The sequence below is a fragment of the Chinchilla lanigera genome, unplaced genomic scaffold (genome assembly GCF_000276665.1).
Source record: "Chinchilla lanigera isolate Chin_1 unplaced genomic scaffold, ChiLan1.0 scaffold00001, whole genome shotgun sequence".
In the NCBI taxonomy this organism is placed as follows: Eukaryota; Metazoa; Chordata; class Mammalia; order Rodentia; family Chinchillidae; genus Chinchilla; species Chinchilla lanigera.
In genome coordinates, this window is record NW_004955402.1 from 39,351,317 (window position 1) to 39,377,188 (window position 25,872).

Below are 25,872 nucleotides of genomic sequence, written 5' to 3' on the forward strand. Positions count from 1 at the left end.
CACTGACCTCTGGGACTTCCCAGTGCAGATCTGCGAAACAGGCCTGCATGAGATATTGTTACGTGCTCTAGGCCTCCAGTGGAACTCATGAGAAACACTGTTATAAGCTCTAGGTCTTCAGCTGGACTCATGCAGGACATTATTGTGGGATCCAAGCCCTCAGCTGGATTCTTTGGTCTTTAGGTGGACAGATTTCCTGTGCTCTTTTGTATACAATTTTTTGGGTGACTATTATAAATAATCTTATAAAGTATCTGTCCTGTGTTATATTGTTCCCCTTACAATAAGCCCCAAATCAACACAGGCTGTGTGTTTTCTGATTTGTTGCAAATTCAGTTTTGCAATTAATGAGTTGAAGTGAGCTGAGAGTACTAGGAATAGACAAGGCATTTCTGTGATTTATTTATCTTATATTAAAGAGTAGGAGAGGAAATTGCCAATATGTTTGTCCTTAACTGTGACATAAGGTCATAATAACTAATGAGGGTGTTGAAGCTCCTCTTTTTAATTTTCATTGAGAAAAAATACACACATTTATACCAGTATGCCTTAAGGGACTTTCTTTGTTTGCTGCAGATGTTTTTACTGGAAATCACACTTATTTTGAGAGCCTAGTATATTATATTTTGAATCATTTTCACAATTCTGTTTTTTATTTTTAATATCTGTTATGAATATAACTATCTTTTAATATTTCACTGATTGTATGTTGACATGTAATCAATTTATTAGCTATGTTTAATACATTGTTAAATAGAAGAAAAATCATATTAATGAAAATAAGCATATAGGAAAAATATAATCTATTTTTGACAAGTCACTGTGATTGTATATATACATACATATATAGTTATATATCAACATATGTAATAGTATATGGTAGCATAACTATAGATTATTCATTTCATGCTTTATATTCAGTAAATCTGACTTTTCATAACTTACATAAAACTAATGAAACTGACATAAAATTTATAAAACTCCCAAAACTGTTTTGGCTTTTCCCATAGCATATTTCTCTAGCATAGAAAAAAAAAAAAAAGAATTCTACTAAATTACAATAATCCCCATTTCAGTCTGAAGCACATATTCATTTCACATTCTAAGAAACTGAGAGAAGGGAGGCTAGAAGTAAGGTTACAACCTCATGGCTGAATAGATGCTGCAGGTACAACTGCAAAAATATGTTCAGTTTAAAAACATATCTAGAATAGGTCTTTATGTGTTTTGGATAATAGAACAGTTTGCTAATAGGAAGTCTCTTCAGCGTGCATAGTTCTTTAAGTTATATCCTTGAAAGTAGGAGAGCAAGCATGACTGAGAGTCCAGTCTTCTGACTTGTTAGTCATGCTGTGAGGTTTGCTCGAACTGGGGAGGGTTTGATTTTTATGTGTGATTAGACAGCCTCCACATCACCGGCAGGCAGCAGGGGGTGGAGGCCTGCCCAGCCTGCTTGCCTGGCAAAGCCTGCCTTCCCTGCAATCTTGGGAGCTGGGTTAGCTGGGACACCTCTGCTCTCAGTGAAGGGAAAGTCCAGAGCATTTTCAAGAGGAGGTGGAAGAATGAAAGTATCATGGTAAAGAGAGAGAAAGAGAGAGAGAGACAGACAGACACAGACAGACAAGAGAGAAGAGAGAGAAAGAAAGAAAGAAAGAAAGAGAAAAGAAAGAAAGAAAAAGAAAATTCAGTGACTCATGACACCAAGGACAAGAGAAAAGAATTCACAAGTATATTTATTGTTCAAAGTTTAAAGCTCATTTTCTGTTAGGTACCTTTACTCTTCCTTTGTGTTCTCTACTGGATCTTCCATAGCTAATAGTGTACCAGGCACAAGGTGCTTCATAAATTCTTGTTGAATGAGTACATCATTGTGCAAACTGCTCACAACTATCTTCATTCTGCACCTCAAATTCACTTTCTCCACTGTTTGTAAGCTTTTGCATTAATATATGCATATCATTTAATAGTAAAGTGTGATGTTTTCCTCTCTTGGACAGATATCTCTTGTTTCCCAATGTATATTTTTAAGGCTACTTTAAGATTAATCTTATTTTTATTAGGAAATATATTTTATAATTTACAGTGAAATAAAATGGTATTAAATTTCTTATAATGTAGGCATAGACTTTTTCTTAAACAATGATCTGAATTCCCACAAGTACGTATTTGACTCATTTAGAGGTTTCTTATTGTGCTTATATATTTCTAAATGATTTGTTAATCCTATTTTTATTTTTATTTTCTTTTGTTTTTTTTTCTGGTACCATGAATTGAACTCACAATTTTGTGCTTGCCAGGCAGGCTGTGCCGCTGAGCTGAATCCCCAGTCCCCAATCCTATTTTTTATACATTAGTTACTACCTTTGTATTATCATAAATGAGGATTTTATATACACACTTTTTTCTCCCAAACTCCATATATGGTTTTATTGAAGTTTAAAGTTAATTATTTCATGAATCTTCTCTTTATTCTGATTATATCCATGTGTGAAGGAAAGGATATTGTGTTATATATTTCTTTTCCCTCACAACTTTTGGTCTTCTTGGAGTTCACAACATCTTTTATTTATTAAAGTTTTTTTTTAGCACACTTTGTACCGACAGTAAATTAATCAAAATTGCCTCAAAATTATCTTAAATTGTCACAATCAGAATAGTGTAATTGCTCTAATAATCCCCAAATCTCAATTGATTTACACAAGTTCATTTCTTGTTCTAGTCACAGTTCTGCAGGTGGCAGCTGGGATATCCATGGATACATTCAGGGCCACACATTTCTTTCACTGCATGACTTTCATTTCTTCTTTATTGAGCTCTTCCTTGCCTCTTTACATCTGACTATTAACAAGAAAAGAGTGAAAGCATGGAGGATCTCATGGAGGATCTTATGGGATTGGCCTGGAACTGGAATCCATCCATTCTATCTGCATTCCATTGACTAGAATTCCATTGCATACCTTCCCCAGCCTGCAAGGGGCTCAGAAATGAAATCGGGCATGTCGCTCAAGAAAAATAGAACATCAAATCTGCTGAGCCCTGCCAGCATCTGTGACTCTGTCTCCATCACCCCGCTGCCCCTGTTGGCAATATACTGACTTAACTAGAACCTGCCTCAAAAAAGGTAGAGAGAAAGAAGAAATTTTTTCTGAGTCTTTATACTTAGGAAAATAGCTTTCCATGTCAAATTGATGGCAGTTCATATGGGATACAATTCTAGGTTAGAGATAATTTCATTTTTTGTTTTTTTAATGTGATTTGCTTTATGTTTCTGGGAGATAGTAAGATATTTAAAGTTGTTTTTATTCCTGGATTCTTATTATCTCAGAATAATGTCTGCTTAAATTATTTTAAATGTATTTTGCTGAACTTTTGGTCAAACTTTTGATTCCAAAAGTTTATGGGCTTTACTTCTGGAAGTTGAAAGTGTTATTTTGTTTAGTTAATTTTTTTCAACCCTTTTTGCACAGAAAGAAATTTTTTTCCTAAATTATTCAGACTGCAATTGATCAGAAATTTTTTTCTCCAAATTTTTACATAGGTTTTTCTTCTATTTCCCTGATGATATTTTAAAATTAATTCTAATCTATCAAAATTGTACAAGTTTAAATGTTTTCAATTTTAAGAGATTTTTGCTCCCATTCATAAATTTCTTTATTATTCATTTTCTCTGGGAGCAGAGTAAAAAGGTTCATGCTGTTTAGACACAAAATCTCTAGTTTACTTTCTTTTGGAGACTGCGCTGAGCAGATGGAGGAACTTATGGTTGGTTTTGCATGGGAGGGGAAGAGGGAATTTTGGTCCAAGCATTTTCTGTACAGACATCTAACTGAACCACGTTTACCCGACCACCTGACCCCTGCTCCTACCATGCTGGCATTTCTGCCTCTTAGGCCTACTACTATTGAGTTTTATAGGGAGAATCAGCTCGCTTCTTATCTTTAACCCCCCTCACAGACAAGTGGGGTGAACACTCTGCTCCTCCAAATCAGGTAGAGCCGCCTACTGATGTAAATTCTTCGGAAAAGTCATTAAAATATATTTTATCTGTTGATGTCTTTTCTCCCTGTTGTTTTTTGTTACCATTTGAGAACATTTATAAAAAAGCCATTTATTCTTACATTGAAAGAATTTAAGGAAAAGGGAATGAAATACATGTGATCAATCTGCCACATTTAATTAGAAGTCTCCCAAGTACATTTATGTATCTGTTTACCTCGGCACTGTTCTTATCGCATTGGAGAAATTACATATATTTAATTTGTGTAACATACACTTCACATGTGAGAAAGCTTTATTATTATTATTGTCACGACACAAGATATTGTCTCCTCTTCTCACTGGATTTCCAGGGTCTTTGATTCTGCTCTGCCTGTAGTCCGAATGGCATTAGTGAAATGGCAAGGCAACACTTCTCTCAGGGAAGGGAATGCGTCACCACTCTCCGCCAGTGTCATTATGTGACTGCAATGGCTCTGAGTTTCAAAACCAGAAGGACAGGACTGTATGTGGCAAGTGCATCCATCAGAGCTGTCCCTGCAAGAGTTGGCTTTACCAGGGACTTATCTGGGGAAAGGGGGTAAATGTGCATGCTAGATTTGCTCATGGCAGGACATTTTTCCAGAAATATTAAGAGGCTTGCTGTGATGTTTTCCTCACAGTATCCCACCCTGTGTCCTCCAGGGTGTAATTTTATCTTGGTTTTTCCTCTTACTCAGCCAGAGCCTGCTCTGCACAGCCAGTTTCTCCCTCACTCTTCACTTTTACTTTTTCAAATAAACTTTTGAAACTAGAAAAAAAAATATTAAGCAAGCAGCAGAATATAGAGACCACCATAAGCTCCACATTCAGAACCAACAGAGAGATCTGCGTTCTGCCCTTACTGAGCTTCTTGATCTTGGGCAAATTAGTAGAACTTTCTCATACTCAATTGCTTCATTTTTAAAGTGGGAACAGTACATATGATAGAGGCCTTGCCTATTTCAAACCTATGCTGTGAAAGGCAAATGGCAGGATCTGGAGGCGAGGGCTTTGCCAGCTCTCTCTCTCACACACACACACACACACACACACACACACACACAGGAAGCAAGAGCTGTCAGGACTGATGAAAGTAGAGAACAGGTTACCTCCACAAAGCATATGAACTATCATCGTATAGGATAGAGAATTATTTTAAATCAGTGAGTTCACAGAGGAATAGGATCAAGGTTGTTTGTATTTCTTCTTTTGTCTCTGGGCCCACAGACACATACCTGTTATATACCCAGGTAATAAACCCAACTTCTTGTACTTTCTTCTAAAACAACTTCTGTTAAACCAGACCAACCTTGGGAGAACGGAGTAAATTAAGTGCTACTAAAATTGTGAGTGGAGCTGAGGCATCTGTGGAACTTACTGTGCCAGACACCGTTATAGCCTTTTACTGATCTGAACTCCATCATTCACAATATCACTCCTGGGGAGGTACTGTCCCCATTTTCAAGGTCAGAACACCGAGGATAGAACAGAAAGATTTCTGTAAGATGGAACATTCTTCTCCATCACTTGGCTACTGTTTGTTTTTCTGAGGTTTTGATTTTTGTCTGTTGTTTTCTCTTTCTAGGAGAAATTCTTGGGGAGATCGTCCTCAGATAATAACAGCAGTGCTGTCCACACCCTAGTTTCTAAGTTGCCTACCTGGTCAGATCTGAATTTAGCAATTAAAATTGAAGCAATCACCTCATTGTTTACTAACATGAATGCAAAGGCCGGGTTTGGGTTTTTCTTTTAATTTTCTTCACCGACGAATAAATAAATTGTAATGGTATGTATTCAGCCCTGTGTGCTCCCCTTTGCCACCACTCTGTAAATGAGGGATGTCAGAGTATGTCTAAAACGCATTCCCCAAAGGACCGGCCCGGATCTTTGCTCTGTGACTCAGCCAGTCAGATAGTAGGTTCCCAATAAACCCCTGCTCAGTGACAGCCTGTGCGCTCATTTTGTTTAAGAGTCATTTATTGATCTCTGAACTGGCGTTAGAAGTGGGAGTAGGACGGGGCACACTGACCGATGTTTTCACATGAGACTTAAAATGCAGTTTCCTTCCACCCTCCCTTTTATTTCCTCGAGGTCTTCCTCTGCTGTGCACCCGAGATCTTGCTGCTCTGTAGTTACAGACATTCCCCACCCCTCGGCGCAGAGAACCTCTGCCTGGGAAGCAGCGCCCTGGGCTCCTTAGGTGAGAGGTCAGAGAAAACAGAAAATTAATGAATAAAAACGAGCTCGCCGCTAGGGCTCGAAGCCCCGCGACGCGGAGGATTTAACCAGGGGCCAGGCGTGTTTCTCGCTGCGGCCGTTGAGTCACTGGCAAGATTGGCCTGCGGTGAGCCCTGCACATCCGCGTTGGGACTCGCAGACACGCCTCCTTCTCACACAAACCCTCCGAGCCAGGCGCGCCGGCGGACTCCGGGGGTGGTGCTGCTGCCAGCCCTGCCTCGCGCAGCCCTGACGGCGCTGGATCCATCCCGAGCCACAGGTTGGAAAAGGAAGGAGCGGGTCCCATGCCTGTCGCCCTGTGAAGCAGATCGCGCGCGGCTGCGGGTGGTGAAGCCCCGGGCCCCGGGCTTGGCGAGGGCAGGAAGCGGCTCTGAAACCCGACCCCAGCCCTCTCGGCGCGGAAACTTCGCAGGCTGGTGAGTCGCAGGCAGCGGCGCGGCCGCAGCGCGTTCCCTCCCACTCGGCTTGCGGGGCGCGGGGACGTGCAGCCGCGGGCCGGAGCGGGGCGGGCGGGCGCCGGCCCGGGGGAGCCCGGGGAGGACGTGGCGGGCTGGCCTATCCAACAGCTGCTTAGGACAGAAACCAAAACAAAATCGCTGGACGCAGTAAGGCCAATTCCTTGCCATTTGTATCTCAAAAAAGTGAAGGAAAAAAAAAAATAACCAGTAAGAATAAGGACAATGATGATGTGTTTTGGGTGTCATCCTGGGAGAAGGGTCTGGGTGAGGCTGAGAAGGTATTTCTTTCCTTGCACTTCCTCGGGTGAATCAGCCTCGGAGAAATCAAGTCATTTCTGCTTTCCAGTTTCTTGCTGTTACTTTCGAATTCTGAGCTAAGTGGTGCATCCACTCCAGTGTGTGTCTGTGTTCGCGCAAGTGGTCCTGATAAAGTAGTTTCTAAGATTTCCCCACCCAATGCGGCGTTACCTAACTAAGCTTTTGGAAACTACTGAAGCAGGTGAACCGTACACAGTACCTGCCTTCCTAAGAAAACCATGTTTGTCTAAGGCTGTGTTTGGTTAAAGCTGTCACGCCTGTAAGGTGTTTACTGGCTTCTTATGCCAAGATCTAAAACTAAGGACATAGGATTCCAGCTCTTTAAAAGGTACCTCATTAAACTGGGTCAAAATGTATTACATATTTTCTCAGGATTATTAACAGCAAAGGTATTTAATATAGTAAAGATGTGCATCTTGATTGATTTCTGTTTTAAAAAAAGGTCCATACGCTTCAACTTTTAACTGTATTTACACACATGCACCTAGTGTATGGTTTGTAAATGAAATTTTGAAAAGTTAACAGAAAAAAGGTACTTCGTCCTTATTACAAACTCAGGTAAATAAGCTGACTGGATTTTTCAGGTTACTTTAAAGTCCAGATTGTCCTTAAAATAAGTGTCATACTTGTCTTGTGCCGCCCCACTTCCCAAATAGTTATTCTTCGTCCTTTCCTAACCTAATCCTTTACCCAAATGAGATCAGCTACTCTTAAAGGCAAGAGGGAATTCTTATAGATGACCAAAAGGAGTAACATACACAGTTGAATATTAAACTTTTTGGATATTTCTGCTTAAGAATTGACTATTGACCTCCCATAGGTTGTTACCATCATCATTTTCAAAGGAAAACAAAACATTTCCGATGAAACTGGATGAGCCTGTTCTCATAGCCGCCAAAAGGAATAAAGGGAATCTGTCAAATGTAAGCAAACCACAGCTCTCCTTTTTCATGGGTCATTTCTGGAACAGGCGCTTTTGACCCCCTAGGGAAGGCAACCCTATAAAAATGATTTTCTTAGTTCCTTAGTTCACCATGTTATACTAAAATTACCTACTGGTTGCGGAATGAGTAACCGTTCTTCTGGAAATGTGGAAATCATCCAAAGTCCCAGGGAGTTCAGAGCACAAATTTGTTCTTTTTCCACCCTCATCCTTGGAAATCTTTGGTTAGGTTTTTGGTGTCTGATCAGTAGAGCATGAAACGTAGACCAACTATTCACATAAAACTTGTCTCACAATTAATCCTGCTTCTTGAGTTGATTCATCATGGCCGGTTAACCAATAGTTCAGCTCTGAAGCAATTAATTGTAATGTTGAGATTCAGGAAGATAATTACAATAAAAGCAGACAGGACAAACCAGATGTTTCCTGTGAAGAGTATGTCACTTTCTAAAGATGGCTGCCAAAGGGGGAATGGTTTTATTTTTTAACTTGTTATTACAGGGCATGCAGGGCTGAAATTTAGTCTGTGGAAATAGGAAACAGGAACATAGTAATAAACCCATTATAAACCCTACATATGGAATTGAGAGTACTACCCAATTTAAGTCCCTTCACAATCGTTATTCACATTGTCCAACTATTAACTGTCTCTCATTAGCCTTCCTTAAATGAGGATCATTTGTCTGGATTACCAGTAATGATAATGCTTTAACAAATGGCTACACGAAATCTTCAATAAGTTCAGTCTTTTTAATTACACAAATGTTCAAGTATATTAAGAAAAATAATAGATTAAGTTGCCTGTTCATTTATTCAACAAATATTTATAGTGTCAAACATGATTCTGGACTCTTGTGTGGACAGTAGTAGACAAAATTCTTAATTGTGTGGAGCTCACCTTTTACCTGGGAGACAAAAAGTAAACAAGATGAGCAAGTGAAATCTATGGCACATTAGAAAACAGTGATAAGGAGAGATTTTAAAGCAGGGGGTGGGGCATGGGTTAACTCTCAGTGGTATGGGACAAGGAGTGTTAAAAGTATAGATTAGATGCCAAGGCAAGCCTCCCTGAGATTACCTTTCAGTATCTATTGGAAAGAAACAAAGGAATGATCCTTGTGGACTTGAGAAGAAAGAGAATTCCAGACTGAAGGAACAGCAGGCAGAGGTTTGCCTGGCATCCGCCAGGAATAACAACGCCTGCCTGTAGATCCACACCACAGGGACTGAGGGGGAGGGTAGCAAGATATAGGGAGGGACAGCAATGAGGTTAGGGCATGGAGAGTCTTGAAGGTCCTCTTCTGGTTTTTAGTCTAGGAGAAATGAGAAAAAAAAAAACTATAATTTAGATATAACCCATCAAACTTTTATTTTCCACAAATACTTATTGAGCATACTGTGCACTTTAGTATTCTAAGCACTGTGGGTAAGAGAGGTTAATAAAACATACAATGAGGAATCCAAAATCTGCTCTTTTGAAGATGGCATCCTATGGCGGGGAGATGGACACAGAACTAAATAAACCAATTAACAATTCTGTAACTTTCAGAGTCAAAGGATAAGATAATGAAAGAGGCCTAGAAAGGTCTGTGTATGATTCAGTGGTCTGGAAAAGCCACAGGGCACTGTTTTAATTTAATTTTTATTATATTTTTATTAAAGCATACTCATTGTACATATTTATGAAGTACAATGTGATGTTTTTTTTTTTATTTTTTATTTTTTTGGTTTTTCTCCGGTACCGGGAACCGAACTCACAACCTTGTGCGTGCCAGGCAGGCGCTTTTGCCGCTGAGCTAAATCCCCAGCCCCCAATGTGATGTTTTAATACACATATAATGCTGACCCTCTGAGTTGTTGTGTTTGACCATGTATGGAAATATTTGAAAAAGTTACATTTGTACTGAAAATCTACAAATGTTTTCTCTTGTCATTATTTCCTACACAGTACAGCATAATGACCACCGACATGGCATTTACACTGTACTAGTATTGCAAGTGACCTACAGATGATTGAGAGTATATAAGAGGATGTGCGTAGGTTATGTGCCAATAAAAGGGACCTGAGCATCTGCAGATTTCGGTATCCTTTGGTGTCCTGCAACCAATCCTGTGCTGTAACTGACAGACAACTATACTTTGTATAATGTCCAAGTCACGACATTTAGCACCTCTATCACCTCAAGTGTTCATTTTTTGCGGTGAAAGCAGCTGATATCTAAGGAAGTGATGTTTAAAAAAATCTCTTTGGCTTCCTTGAAGATAATGGAAAATAGAATAATCAGAGTAGAAAGATCAGAGAAGAGGCTGTTCCAGTGTACCAGAGATGACAGTGGCATAGATTAAGTTTGGGACTGTGGTCATAGGGAGAAGGAGATTAGCTCAGAAGATCTGTGAAATGGAGTTGACAGCACTTGCTAATAAGTTGGATAAAAGTGGAAATGATGGGAAAAAAGAGGCAAAATGATCACCAGGATGCATATTGACGAAACTGGGCAGGTGGTGAAGCTATTTACTAAGATAGGTAAAGCTACAACAGAGAAATTTTCAAAAAGGAAATGAAGAATCCCCCCTCCTGCCTCTTTAGATATTTTTAGGTATCCAATGGAAATATTCAGTGGGGGTTTTACATATATGAATCTAGAGCACTTAGAAGAAGTCATAACTGAAATTTAAAATTTGGGGTCAAACTCTTATAAGTGCTATTTAGAGCCATGGTCTTCAGAGGATCATCTAGAAAGATATTGGAGAGAGAAATAGAAGCCTGAGGACCATGTTCTTGCATATCTTAATGCTTAGGAGTCTTGTGTATTGCATAGGAAGAGCCAGTAAAAAATGAATAAAGTGGGAGGTAAATTACCAGGGGACACTACCATCATAAACTCAAGCCAGGAAGTTTTTAAAAAATGGTCAGTGGTGTCAGATGTTGCTAAGATGGAGAGTGAGATAAGGACAAGGATGTGGTAATTTCGCATGACTGTGTGGAATCACTGACAACTCTGGTAAGAGACAGAGTGCTCAAAATAAGCTAGTCAGAAAAACTAACCTAAAATTTTTTTGAAATAGCATTTCACCTATTCCCAAAGAGAAACAGAAAAGAAAGAGACCACTACATAAACTACATAAACTCATAAGGCTACAAACAGGGTCTAATCCAGTGATGGAGAATCTCATAAGGCTACACACAGGGTCTAATCCAGTGATGGAGAACCTTTGAGAGCTTTCATTGATAACAAACAGCTGGCTATAGCCTGCATGCCAAAGGTTTGTTCCCACTGGATCAAATCAGTTTTTAAAGCTGATTTGTAGGACAGAAGGACAAAGAAAAATATAATTAGAAATATCCACCTCTGCGAGCTGTCAGCAAGTGTAAAACCAAGTTTGGGGAAGTGTAAAACCAAGCTGAATGGGCGGAAGCTTGGACAAAATGTTAAGGAAAGCCAAAGATTCTTTGAGCATTTTTCAGAAGAAAGCAGTGAATAAGGAAGTCATCCCACATCATGTGAGTGATTTTGCTTCCTTCTTTCTTTGTTCCAAATTGGATTAGATAACACTAAAGGAAATTAAAATCAAAGAATATTAAGAAGTTATTGTGACTGCAAGTAACTTCTTTAAATTGGAGAGAAAAGAGTGAAATGGGAGTGGTTAAGAGGATTATGGTGGAGACATGGCATCTCAGTTGAGACCTAAGGAATGTCTGAGTGCCCAACAAGGGAAGGATTAAGAAAGAATAAGCCCAACGAAGTAAAAGAACCTGTGGAGTTCCTAAACCAGGAAGGATCTCGCTGCATTCAGAGACCGGAAAGAAGAGCGTGGAGAGTGGGAAGCAGATGCCAAGGGAGGGCCCAAGTCAGGTTGGAGACATCACTTGGGGAATCATTGCAGAAATGAAATAAAACCAAGGAAAACTAAGCAAAGCAGCCACCCAAGATTGTCAGAGGTGTTGTAGCGATGTCTTCTGCTGGGAAATGAATTGAACGATTTACATTCTCTTCCAGATCTGTGATCTTACAAACAGGTATACAATTTGGTAGCTCTTCTAGACCGAGAATTGATAGTGACCACTTAGTTATACAAGATAAAAACAGATCAAAGTACGTCAGCTTGTAGCTGCCATATAAGTCATTGGTTTAATAGCCCAAAATGTAAGCACATTTTTAGATTAGTATAGCTATATTAAAGGATACTAAAATCTGCCCACATAATTCTGTGAGCAGTTTTATATGGGCAGATACAGGCTCATAAATTAATGGATGTTAAGCCAAATAATTATTTTTAATCTATTATTAATCAAATATTTCCAGTGTTATAAAGTATTTAGCTATGGACATGATATCCAGTCTTAAGATACTCATTTTTCTCTGTGTAAAATGAAAGGTATCATTGACTATTTTAACAGACCTACTGTCTAACTTTAGACTTGGGTCACCTATATTTTTGGCTTCATGTTTAATTTCTTCTTTCTTCTTTTCATAGCATTTATGTATCTATCCATTTTGCTAGAGACAGATGTCCATAGATATAGACACATATATCTGCATATAATTAGACATATGTGTGTGCATGTACATACAGGTATAAAAAAGAAAGAAATATAAACTGTACAAAAGAGGAAATTCATTTAAAAAGGTTTAGGGAGAAAGTACAAAACTTTATTTTAGTATTTTGTTTGTAGCACATAAATCTACCTCCAATTATAATGAATCTAGGGTCAACACAAACAGTTTTATTATTGCTTCTCTAGCTTTCTAGAAAAGTGAAACCATGTAGTGAATCTGACCCAAGGGATGCAATAGAATAAGAATAATTAGAAAAAGCAAAGTTGATTTATATTTGTACAGTCTAATTTAGGCAAGGTAATCAGAGCTTGAGAAGTTTATTAAAAAAATTACTCAATACTTACGTTGACTACTCAGAATATGTTGATTTTATAGAAGAAATGTGTTGTTAATAAATATTCCTAGGCATGTTACAATATTAAAAATAGAATGAAATTAGAGTTTTGAAAGAGAAAGAAAAACTGGGCCTAATTTAATGCTAAAAAGAAGTACAAACCTTTTTCAGTGTCAGGAGTTGCCTTATATTGACATAGGTGTTTCCTTGGACTGATTCAACCTTTTGATTTTCTGCATTTTCCTACTAAATGCTGCAAAATGCAGGAGCAATGCAACAAGGCTACTAAATTCTTAATTCCTCAAGTAAACTAAAGGGAGATCCACCATTCACTATGAAGAAAGTATTATTCCCAATTCCTCTGCCTCTTCTTATCCTCCCATTCTTTGATCTTAATCTTCCTAAGGTTAGCAATATCCACAGGATTCTCAAGTACTGCCTGCCAAAGTTCAAATGTACATATTTCTACTAGAAACTATAGTAAACAACACTGGAAAGCACCTGAGGAGAAAATAATCATCATAATAAAGTATTCTCATATTTATAGCTGAGAGGAAACATGTAATGAGACAGGCTTAAAGAAAGAGGGTGTTATAGGAGAAGAACCTATCGTTTAATCTTCAATTGGAAACAGGGTGCCATATAGTAGTAGTAATAACATGAAGGAGAACTTTGAGTTTGCTTTTCTCTGGGACTTTACTAAGCCATAATCAGGTGCTGCTTAGTTTGAAGCTGACCAACACAATGTCCCCAAATCTCCTGTTTTACTTTGTTTGTTTAGACACTAGCAAAACCAAGACAACAAAAGTAAAACGTGAACCTGGTTAGTAATGTGTTGGATACCATTAATTTTGATGCCCTCTCCTGCCCCAGGAATTTACAGACTTGATGAGAGCTCATTCTATCTGGGATTATAGAATAGATAATTAGATGAAGGAAAGGACAAAGTGAAAAATGGGGGGTAAGGAATCTAGTCCAGTACGGTTTATCCTCCATGAGGTAAGCTGTAGGACCCTGCATGTGTGGTCTCATGTGGAGAAGGCCTGGGGTGCATCTGTTGCCTGTGCAAACTCAGAAGAAGACATCGAATTCAATGTTGTGGTTTTCTCTGTAAAATGCTATGTGATAATAACTGGGTTGCTATAAAGAAGAATTTCCCTTGTATTATAATGTTCTTCTTTCTAGCTCCCAATGGTTTTCCTAATCAAATGTGTCTCATAGTTCTGACTGCTTACAGCATTCACCCTTTCAAAATCCACTTTGACTTTTAAAGTAGTCTCATGCATGAGGCCAAGGAACCAGAAACCAATTCCCAATTCTTTATTTCCTGGAAGGTATGGGATCAGAGCAACTTTTGTGAAACAAAGCCTTGAGGTGTAGCCTAAATAGTCTAGAGCAGTGAAATATCACATGAGGGTGAAATCCTGGCACCTTGAAAACAGAGAACTATTTGCAAATAGGAAAAGAGATAATTCAAATTCATACATGTCAATAATGCATTTAAACAAAGGTGTTTTGTTTACACCCTGGTATGTTCTAACCAGTAGGGATATTTATCTACTTTACTTCCCAGTAATAATATTCTTCAAAGTATATAGAAATTAAAATTGAAGGTTTTAAAAATAGCTCAAAACTGTTTTCCATTTTTTTGTACATAGTAAGCATGTATTGTACATGATTATTAGATCCCAAAGGTGAAAATAAGAAATCTAAGAAATACTAACATTTGGTGGGGAACACAAATTCTGATGATTATAGAAAAGTATAAACTTTAAGAAAAGTGTCGTTAGTTAAAGTTTAAAGTGTCGGTAAAAACCCTGCTCATTTTAAACCTGCTAGTAACAATATCATCTCCAATATAATTTTTGTCTGCCTGAATTTTTTTACTTAAAAATTCACAAAGTGCCTATTACATGTCAGCACTGTATTTGGTATTTTGGTTGTAATGATGAATAGGGTGTAATTCCTGCTCTCAGAGAACTTAGAATCTGGTAAAGTAGAGAGACACAAGCAAGTAATTTCAGTATGGCCTGGTAAGGTTTCATTTCTCATCTTAAAGTGTAGCTATTGTGATAATAAAGAAGGTTAAAACTGTAGCAACTGAGAAATGAAAAAGGTCTGAAATCAGTTCAAAAACTATAAAGTTGGAGAAGAAAAGTCAGATTAAAGAAATAATTAACAAAAGTAAATGCTGACAACATACTTGGGGAAAGGAGGAATTTTTTTGAGGCTTAATTTGTTGGTTTTATTTAAGAAAAAAATTTATGGATGAGTAGTGGTCCTAAAAAATGAAATCATGCATAGAGTGGGGAGGAGGCGGGGGAAGAAGACATACAGCATTTGAGGTGCTCAGGGTCCTTCAGTTGGATATGATCAGAAAAATGACTTCTGAAATTCAGCCCTCTCAGGAGAGATCACTGCTGGTAATTGACAGTCAAAAGCAGATGATCCCTGAAACTCATTTTACCAAATACCATCCTTCCCCGGAAAAGAGAGGAGAAGTAGCCACAGCATAGGACAAATTATTTTTTTAAGTTTTATTTTCTGTCAGCTCTACTCTGATTTGACCAATAATGATAAAATGACAAATGTATCTAATTATATGTACTTATCATTATCATGATTGTTCTTTAATTGGAAGAACACATTGAATATGTCTTATAACTCTGAGTTTACATGACATAATTTATCCTGTTCTGTGGGGCAATGACTCTAAGTAATGTTTCCTTTCGCTATAATTGTGTTTCCCTATATTTTCTCCTATCTCACCCGATGAAATTGACAAATCATATCTCAGTTAACTAGAATATGTTCTCGTACCACTAAATGGAATTCTAGCAGATCCCTAAAGTGACTGAATCTATTGATTTGCGCTCATTAATATCCTGCTGTAATAACTGATACTCAGCCATTATTAATTTAAGAACAAATTAACTGACATTGTATTTTCCTCAATAGTTTTGTTTTAGTTCTGCTATGACTACATTTATGACATACTTAACCTCGAGACCTACTTACCAAATCATAACAATGTGTATCCTGATACTATAACAAATTAAAGAATAATTTTCTAATGAGAATTATTTTACAGCCTCCAATAATATGTAAAATATTATAAAGTGATCGAGTAGAAAAGAATGTCAAATGATTGACCAAAGTTTAGGGAACTTATCCTTTTGGCCTTATTTTCTCTTCACCCTATCTCCATCTCCATGTTAATATTCTGTCTAGTTCATTATGTGTAAAAATTTAGGAAACATTCTTTTATGTTTATAATAATTTTTTCTATTACTATATTGCTGCTTCTTACTTTCTATTGCAATTACTTCTAATTATTAATTAATATGAGAATATAGTGCATATCTACTTGTCCAATTTATATACTTTCTTTGTTCCTTCTAGATTTCAGGTGTGCAAAGACTTTTTGTTAGGGATGTATCATTTGATACATCTAGTTCAGAACAAATGTATTTTTCATAAAAGCTCCTTGTAATTTGCCAACATCTCAGTTATTTTTATGCTCTAATTATTATACACAGAAAAGCTAAATCCTAAGAAAACAGTTAAGTGACTCATGTTAGACACGTATTCATATCTACAAATAACTCAGTCAAGATTTTTGTTTAGAACCATGTTGATTTGCATCCTTATTTTTTTTGCTGGAGCCTTTGGTTAATTACATTATTTATAAGCTGTTACCCAACTGCAAATCTTCTAAATTATACCCATCCCATGTGTAAATTCATCAATATTTCAGATTCTCTCAGGAGAGATCAGTGTACCATGTTTTCTCTTCTTGTCTAAATTTAGAGTATAGATAAACTAACATGGGCACAGATCTCATTTTTTAAAGGGTCTAGACTTGTGTGAGGGTGTAATATTAAATATGAAGATGCGGGCACAAATGCTATTACCTGTACTGGGGGATGTCCTCCTGTAGTTCACAATAAACTCTGGTGAATCATGTTAAATGATAACTGTTGCACAGTTGTTAAGGGTCACATAAACCCTTGACTACAGACTGACAATACGCACTAGCATCTTCAGCTTTGAAATATTGTCACCCCAAAGCATACATTCATTACATGTACCATTTTTCAAATCAAAGCTATTGTGTGAAGATATCAAAAGTCTGGTAATTTTTTTAAAGAGTAAAAGCAATAAAAATATTAATGCAAGATTTCAAAACAAGATAATAGGAGGTTAACAATGGTTAATACACTGTGTGTTGTTATCTTCAAAGTAGTTGTTCAGGGTGCAAGATATAGGTATGAAAATTGATCAAACAATATAAGCACAAACCTTTCTTTTCAATGAACTAATAGTAATTAGTAGTGTAAGTATCTTAGCTGTCTTGTATATATATATACAATTCTTCTTTTCCCTTCCTTCTTTTCTCCTTTCTCCCATCCCAGTTGTTCTTTCTTTGGAGCAGTTTCTTTCCATCTCACAATATTGATTATACATTTTGGATCTCATTTACTCTTTCACATTCTGACACTAAGGAGACAAAATGATGCTTACACATGCAAATCCGATTTATTTCACTTATGAGTATGGTCTCAAGTTCCATCCATTTACCTATAAAAGCCTCAAGTTTATCCTTCTTTATAGCTGAGTAGTATTCCATTGCATCAAAAATACCACATCTTTTTTATCCATTCCTTGGTTGATGGGCTAATGGGTTGTTCCCAAGATTTAGCTATTATAGATTGTGCTGCTATAAACATGGGTGCACATATATCGCTGTGGTATGATATTTTCAATTTTTCTGAGAAAATACACAGAAGGAGAATAGCTGGATCAAATGGGACCTGTGCTCCTAGTTTTTTGAGGAATCTCCACACTGATTTTCACAGTGGTTGCATCAGTCTTATACTCTCCTCTACAGAGGAAAAGAGTTCTTTTTTCCCCACAACCCTACCAGCATTTGTCATTGGTTGATTTCTTGATGATAGCCATTCTTTCTGGGGTGAGGTGGAATTTCAGTGTTGTTTTAATTTGCGTTTCTTGGATGACCAATGATGTTGAACATCTTTTTCATATATTCATTTGCCATTTATATTTCTTCATCTGAGAAGTGTGTATTCATCTCCCATGCCCATTTTTGGATTGGGTCTTTGATTTTGGTGGGGTGAGGCTGGCTTTTTCAATTCTTTACGTGTTCAAGATACAAGTCCTTTCTCTGAGGGACAGTTGGCTAAAATATTTTCCCCCTCTGTAGGTTGTTTTTTCACTCTATTGAGGTTTCTTTTGATGTGCAAAAACTTTTCAATAAGATGTTACGGTTCTAATGAAATATAATGTCTTTGTACCTGGAAACTGGTTTAAAGAAATGTATATGGTTGCCAAGTTGAAAAGGGGTGGAATGTTATGGTTGATACATTGTGTCAACTTGGGGAGTCTAGAGGTTTGGCTAAGTGACTCAGCAGGAAGCCAGGGTGCTTACTTTGTATACATCCTGAGCCTGTGGAAGAGGGGGGCATGGAGATTATGTGAGAGCTACACGCCCCTTAGGTGGGGGTAGCCTGTTTTACAGTGTAAGGGAGGGAAAGAGACTGCTTGCCGCCATTCCTCCCTTTTGCTCTGGCTGCTTTGCTTGTCGGCTGCCATTCCCCACTTTGCTCTTGTTGCTTTGCTACCTTCTGCCTGGAAGCCAGCCAAGTATGGACTGAAACCTCCACAAACTGTAAGCTAAATAAACCTTTCCTTCCTTCATTTTGGGCGTTGTCTCAGCAAGAGGAGAAAAGTAACCAAGACATAAGATCTCAGTTGTTGATTCACTGAAGCATTTCCCATGCAGTTTGGGTTTTGTTCAGGAACTCTGCTTATCCCTACGTTTTCAAAATTTCTGCCTACTTTCTCTTCCAATAGATTTAGTGTTTCTGTTTTAATATTTAGATCTCTGATCCATATTGACTTTAGTTTAGTGCATAGCGATAGACATGGGTCTAGTTTTAGTCTTTGGTGTGTGGAAAGCCAGTTTTTCCAGCACCGTTTATTAAAGAAGCTATCTTTCTTCCAGTGAACATTTTTGGCTCCTCTGTCAAAGATAATGTGGCTGAGTGTGTATGAAGTTGTGTCTGCATCTTCCAATCTGTTTCAGTGGTCCTCAGGTCGGTTTTTCTTGCTAGTACCATGCTGATTTTATCACAGTACCTTTGTATATAATTTCAAGTCAGGGATTGTGATTCCTCTTGCCTTACCTTTGTTGCCCAGGATTGCTTTTGCTATACTAGGTCTCTTCTGGTTAAAAATGAATTTTAGGAATGTTTTCTCTAGATCTGTGAGGTATGCTAATGGTATTTTGATCAGAATTGCATTAAATCTATGTAACAGTTTTGGGAGTGTGGCCATTTTCACTATGTTGATTCTTCCTATTCATGAGCAGGGGGTATCTTTCCATTTTCTGATATCCTCTTCAATTTCCTTTTGCAAAGTACTGTAATTTTCAATATATAGATCTTTTACTTCCTTTGTTAGATTGCTTTCTAAGTATTTCATTTTTTTGGGTGCTGTTATGAAAGGTGTGGTTTCCCTAATTTCTCTTTCGGTGAGTTTGTTGTTTGTGTACAGGAATGCTATTGACTTTTGGTTTTTAAAAAAATTTTATTTGTAGAGTTAAAAGAATCAAAACATATTAACAAACACAGACATAAATGAAACAACATAAAAACAGTACAGAATTTCAGACAGGGTGGAAAGAACTTAACAGTGGTTGTTGTATTACATACTGTTTTCTTTATATTGATTACTCAGATAAACAAATAAAGACATACAAGAATGATCAAAAATGTTATCAAGTTTTGAGTGCTGTCTTTGTATTCAGCTATGCTATTGAATTTGCTTATTAAATCTAGAAGTCTTTTGGTGGAGTGTTTGGAGTCTTCTGTGTAGAGTATCATGTCATCTTCAAACAGTGATAATTTAACTTCTTTTCCTACCTTTATTCCTTTTATTTCTCTCTCTTGTCTCATTTCTCTGGCTAATGTTTCCAGAACTATATTGAATAGGAGTAGTGATAGTGGCCATCCTTGTCTTGTTCCTGACTTTAGAGTGAAAGCTTTCAGTTGTTGTCCATTTGGTATAATGTTGGCTGTTGGTTTGTCATAGATGGCTTTTATGAGATTGAGGTAAAGACCATCTATTCTGATTTTCTGTAGGTTTTTTTTTTTTTTTATCATGAATGGGTGCTAGACTTTGTCAAAGCTTTTTTGCTGCATCTATTAGGATGATCACGTGATTTTTGTCCTTGGCCCTGTTGATGTGGTGTATTATGTTTATTGATTTGTATATGTTGAACCATCCCTACATTTCTGGGATGAATCCTGCTTGGTCATGGTATATAATCTTCTTGATTTACTGCATGCTGCTTGCTAATATTTTATTGAGGATTTTTGCATCTATGTTAGTTAGGGAGATTGGCCTATTGTTCTCTTTTTTTGGTTGTGTCTTTCTCTGGTTTTTGTATCAGGTTAATACTTGCCTCCAGGAATAAGTTAGGTAGAATTATTTCCCTTTCAATTTCATTAAATATTTTCAGGAGTATTGATATTCCATCTTCTCTAATATTCTCTTCTCTACATTTCTTGTAGAATTCAGCTATGAATCATTAGCACCTTGGTTTTTCTTTGTTGGTAAGTTTTTAATTATGTTTTTAATTTCATTAACTGATGTTGGGTTATTCAGAATGTTTACATATTCTTGATTCAGCTTTGGTAATTCATACATTTCTAAGAATCTGTCCATTTCTTTTATGTGTTCCATCTTATGTAAGTAAAAATTTTTGAAGTAGATATTGATGATCTTCTGAATTTCCAGATGATATGTAGTGATTTTACCCTTGTTATTCTTCATTGCATGAATTTCAGTTTTTTTTTTTCCTTATTTTGGTAAGGTTGGATAGTGGGTTATCAGTTTTATTTATTCTTTCCAGAGCCAACTCTGATTCATTAATCTTTGTATTATTTTCTTTGTCTCAGTTGTGTTAATTTCTGATCTTTATTATTTCTTCCCTTGTGTCGGCTTTGGGCTTGACTTGCTTTTCTTTTTCTAGAAGCTTAAGGTATAGCATTAGGTTATTTGTACTCGTCCTGTTTTTGTAATTTTGGTTTTATTGGGCATCATTTTGCAAATTCTGCTTTTTCTTACTACTGCTTCCTATTTGGAAAAATTCTTTTACATGCAATTTGTTGATTTCAGGACTTGTGTACAGTATATATGCAAAGCACGAAAAAGTTTTGAAGGAGGTAAAAGTGTATAAATAGATCATTCCTAAACCTCTGTTGAGACAAATAATCTTATTACATGCCTATTTTAACATAACAGTAAAATCATCTTCTTGAGTCTTTTTTCTTTATCATTCACTTAGGCCAACTGGAGGAAAGAGCTTTCTTTTTAGTACAAATCTCAATGAAAATGGTTTTCTATTGAAACTTTTTCTCAGAGGCCGTATTTTCTTTCTTTTATATTTTTCTCTATTGCTTAATGTTATTCTGTTGCTCCCCAGCAGGGGTATCACTGACTTGTTGAGCAATACTCTGATTAATTTTTAAATAGATTATAAATTACTTGTCCCAGTAGGAATATTTGCCTGCTTATATGTAGCAAAATTTCAAATGCATGTCTAGTCTGAGAAGTTCCAGCTTGAAAATAGAATTATAAGGGAATAATTTGAGGCAAAAGAACTTTATTAGTCAAGGCTAATGCCAACTTATATGGCTGGAACCACTATGGCTTGGGATTTCTAGAGCAGTCTTCACTTGACCTTTAAGCTACACCAGCAGAACTAGTGCTAAACAAGCATGTGTTACTAGTGCTGAATATATGGATGCTTGTAAAAAGATCCTTGGTCTCCCTGCTGTAGTCTGTTACCTCTGTTCTTGGAAGACTAATTGGCCCTTACATAGGCTTGTTCACTATTATTGACCATAACACTTGAATGGGTATCTCTGACAATAAATTCTCAGTTTCCTATCTATTAGATGAACATTAAAAGTGTATGTAAATAAATTCAGTGACCTGGTAGTTGCTGTCGTAATGCTACAAACTGAAGTAGTAGTAACTCATTAACTAGTCTATGCATTTTTCATCAAGAATGGTGGCATTGTTTCTCCTGAGTCAACCTCAGACAAAAGCTAGAATATGAGACTGGTATATAAATAACTGTAGGCTCTCCAAACATGTCCAGAATTGCAAAATAAATGTCCAACCTCACAGATACATGATAGCAAAAGATCTCTTGTTTGAGTATTGGTAATTTCAGTGTAATCATTAACACTGTTTGCCTTCTGAATGCTTTCCTTTAGAAGCAGGCTCCTAACATCCTGTCAGTCCCACTGCTAGGCCATCTAGCCCAGAAAAACAGACTTATTCCATAGAATAAATTAGTTCAAAATTGAAGAATTGTAGAGAGGTACTAGCTTAACTTTCCTGAAAGACAAAAAAAAACCCTTATTCATTATAGTGAGCAAAATGGTATCCTGCATTTACTGCGGTAACATGTTGGGAAACATAGGGCACCAAGTGGGGTCAGATATCTCGTAGCAGATTGCAGTGTAAGCCACAATTCTACAGCAAAACTCATGCATTCATTACAGGAAACTTTGGTCTTGTTTTTTTTTTTTCTTTTCATTTATTTTTTTGATGCTGGCTGCCTATCTGTACTTGACTTTTCTTCACATAATATTCAGTTTTAAAGAAGTGACATTTAGAAAGCCAATGTAGAAATGGTTGTCCCATTTGTTTGTAGGAAAGGATATGTAAGTGATTTCTTGGTTATTCTACCTTAAGGAAAGTGCAGATCAGATAACATGTAATTGAAATACTTAAAGAAATTCTGCAAAAACAAATAAAAAACACCCCGTATAATTTCTTTAAGTAAATGATTATTTCAATTTCTTCTTGGATGTAAGTTGCTAATACAAGGTCTTTGTAAAATACTTCTTCAAGTTCTATAAAGTTTGGCTGAACTGTAGCTGTATATTTTTTCTTTCAAATAAAAATTATTTTGAGACAAGACCTTGCTATTTAGTTCAGACTAGGCTTGAACTCAGTATGTAGCCCAGGCTGGCCTCAACTCACAGCAATCCTCCTGCCTCAGAGTAGAGGGCTGATTACAGGCTAGTGTACCACCATGCCTACCATCTCTCAGATAATAAATATTAAAATATTTAGTTAAAAATGAATATTGGCAACCGCCTCTCTTATACTTTCATCTGTATGCTGATTGCTCATTGAAACAGGTTTGACTACAGTCTAAATAAAAGGCGGGCAGGCTAAGAGCCGTGAAATGAGAAGAAAAGTCATTCCATGGCCCTGAGATGGCTGCAGAGAAGAGGGAGGTGTTCCTTATTAACCTGTGTGGAGTCTGAGATAACAAGGGTGCAACTTCAAAAACCAAGCCAAGTTCATGAATACAGCACAGTGCACAATTATGCTTTGTCTATAAATCTATATCCTTTTCAGGATGTAATTTTTAGGAAAAGATATAGAATTAGCCGTAAACCATGACGAATACCTATGAATTAAAATACCTAAGAGCTCAGTAGTGCCAGTAATTTCAATAGTTTTTACCAAATCAAAGATTCATGAGGTTTAGTGCTGGAAACAAGTCAAGGACAGACAGAAAATGGACTGCATATTCACTTCATGAGCTAATTGTTTTTAATTTAGAACTACTTCTTAATTAATTGGCCCCAACATAACCTAGTATGTTTCAACAGCCTAATTAAATGGGCTGGTCTGCTCTTTAAATCCTACAAAATTCACAGGTACCTCTACAAGTACCTTCTTTTTTCTGGTCTTTTTCTCAGTTTCTTTCCCACTGTTGGTATCAGTGTGAAAAAGGATGTATGGTGGAGAGAAAGTGAGTTCTAGGTTTAATAACGTTTTTCATCATATAGAAAAGTGACTCTCCCTTAGAACTTGAGGTTCTAACAATTTGGCATGAACTTTTGCATATTACCTACTTTCCTCTTAGACATCTTAGCATCACAGTGTTTGGTCATTTACCCTGTCTGTGAGTCCCTGCAGAGATGTCCAGAAAACTGAACAAGGTTATACATAGTCCAACCCTATCATGGCCTACTCCAAATAGGAACATGCTGTTGTTTAGAAATCTCCTGTTAGTTATGATGTTAGATATATCTGAAAATTCCCTGTCAAGTCTCTATTTTTAAAAAATATTTATGTCCATTTTTATTAATTAATTCTATGAATCATGCTAACAGTTTTATGATACGAGGTAGAAGAAGGTACAACATATAGGCTCTAATAGTGAGAAATATTAAGAAATAACAAAAGATTGAGTAAAGCTTTATAGAGTTATTTAAGCTTCCCTATATATATTTCATGGATTTATTGCCCAAATTCTTAATTTGTCCAGATTTTTCAAATGTGCTTATTAATACAACTCTTGAGAGAATTTATAAAAATTTAGTAATTTAGGCTTTTTCATAACATTAGATTTTTTTTATTCATTTATTTTTTTGGTTTTGGTTTTTCTCCTGTACCGGGAACAAAACTCACGACCGTGCACTTGCCAGGCAGGCGCTTTGCCGCTGAGCTAAATACCCAGTCCCTCATAACATTAGATTAATAGTGATTTTTTAAGTGCCTTGAGAAATGGCTTACCTACAGAGGGAGAAAAACTTGAGAAAATGGAAGTTATCCTTCAGAAAATAGAAAAATTTTAAGCCATTATAATTATAAAAGATAATAACAGTTCAGTTCCCTATGATTTAAAATTAAGAAAAGTACACAAGAAAACCTGGATTCAGTTAGATATAACAAATATGATAAATGGGAATTGCAATTTCATTTATTGGAAATAATGTGAGTTTTATGCAGAGTAAGTGCAGGTGGTATCTTACCTGGACATAATGTGTTCTGAAAAGTAATATCTACTGAATTAGATAAGTGCAGATATAAAAAAAAATTCATGGTGTGCTGGGGGAGTCGAGGGAGGGGACTAAGAGTAATGTAAAATCTTCGATTACTGTGTTTTACACGTAGTCTTTGACAAGGTAGATCTAGCATGTTATATATTTTCTGTGATTTTGTTCTTTCAAAGAAAATTCTCACTTTGATCAGGAATAAAGAAGCAAATAAGTGGAACAGTCAGTAATAGAAACACTGCTACACAAAATGGCAATGCTGACAAACAGATCCATCTCCTGGCCAGTAGCACTTTGGAGCTTCGGTTCATATGTTCATTACTGAGTAGCATTATATATATATATATATATATATATATACACACACCCACACACACCCACACACACCATTTATCTTGGTCATTGAATCCCTGAGTTACAATCCCAGCTACCTCTTTAAGATTTTTTGAGACAGGGTCTCAGTAAATTGCTATATTGCCCAGATTGAGCTCTAACTTAGATCCCCCTACCTCTGCCTGAATTGGAAATCATAATAAGATTGGTTCACAAGTGTTGATGCGTAATGGGAGAAAGCACATAGCTTGAACACAGCAAGTCAAGGCTTGCCGCAACCTCTCTGTGTCCTGCTTCATTCAGTTCATGGCAGCCTGAGAGGACCATGATAGGCTGGCTACCTGCCAAATGACCACTCCCAACCCACTGGGCAGAAATCCAGAGGAGTACTCAGGAGCCTGCGGAACTTTTCTCAATGAGATAATAGTTTCTGGCCAACTGTTTGTAAAACTCATAAGTTCAAAGACCCTTCAGTATTAGTTTTCAGTGGTCTTACCTGAGAATCATTTTCCTTCCCTCTCCCCATAACCACCCTTCAGTATTAGTGTTCAGAAGTCTAGTCTGACAGATAATCATCTTTCTTCCAACACCCTTTATCCACCCTGCACTATGAAGTACGTAAATGACCTAGGAAGGCATAGAATATATAGACAAAAACAAATTTTGGAGAAATGTTTTAAAAACTATTCATGATAGAAAACTAAAAAGCCAACTTGATCGTGATGTATAATTTTCTTGATAATTTGCTGCATTCTATTTGCTAGTATCTTATTGA

At 36.9% G+C, this 25,872-nt stretch overlaps 1 protein-coding gene across 2 annotated transcripts in view; it reads left to right on the forward strand.

Moving 5' to 3' along the window:
* Positions 1 to 6,183: 6,183 nt before the first annotated feature.
* Positions 6,184 to 25,872, forward strand: part of Rab27b (RAB27B, member RAS oncogene family) — a 58,031-nt gene continuing 38,342 nt past the window's right edge. The window contains exons 1-2 of one of the 2 annotated variants that reach the window (XM_013510869.1): positions 6,184 to 6,671; positions 7,852 to 7,954. In XM_013510869.1, the coding sequence (XP_013366323.1) occupies positions 7,953 to 7,954 (2 nt within the window). In that variant the 5' untranslated portion in view covers positions 6,184 to 6,671; positions 7,852 to 7,952. The remainder of the gene's footprint in view (positions 6,672 to 7,851; positions 7,955 to 25,872) is intronic. The other variant, XM_005372952.2, reaches the window with a different exon arrangement.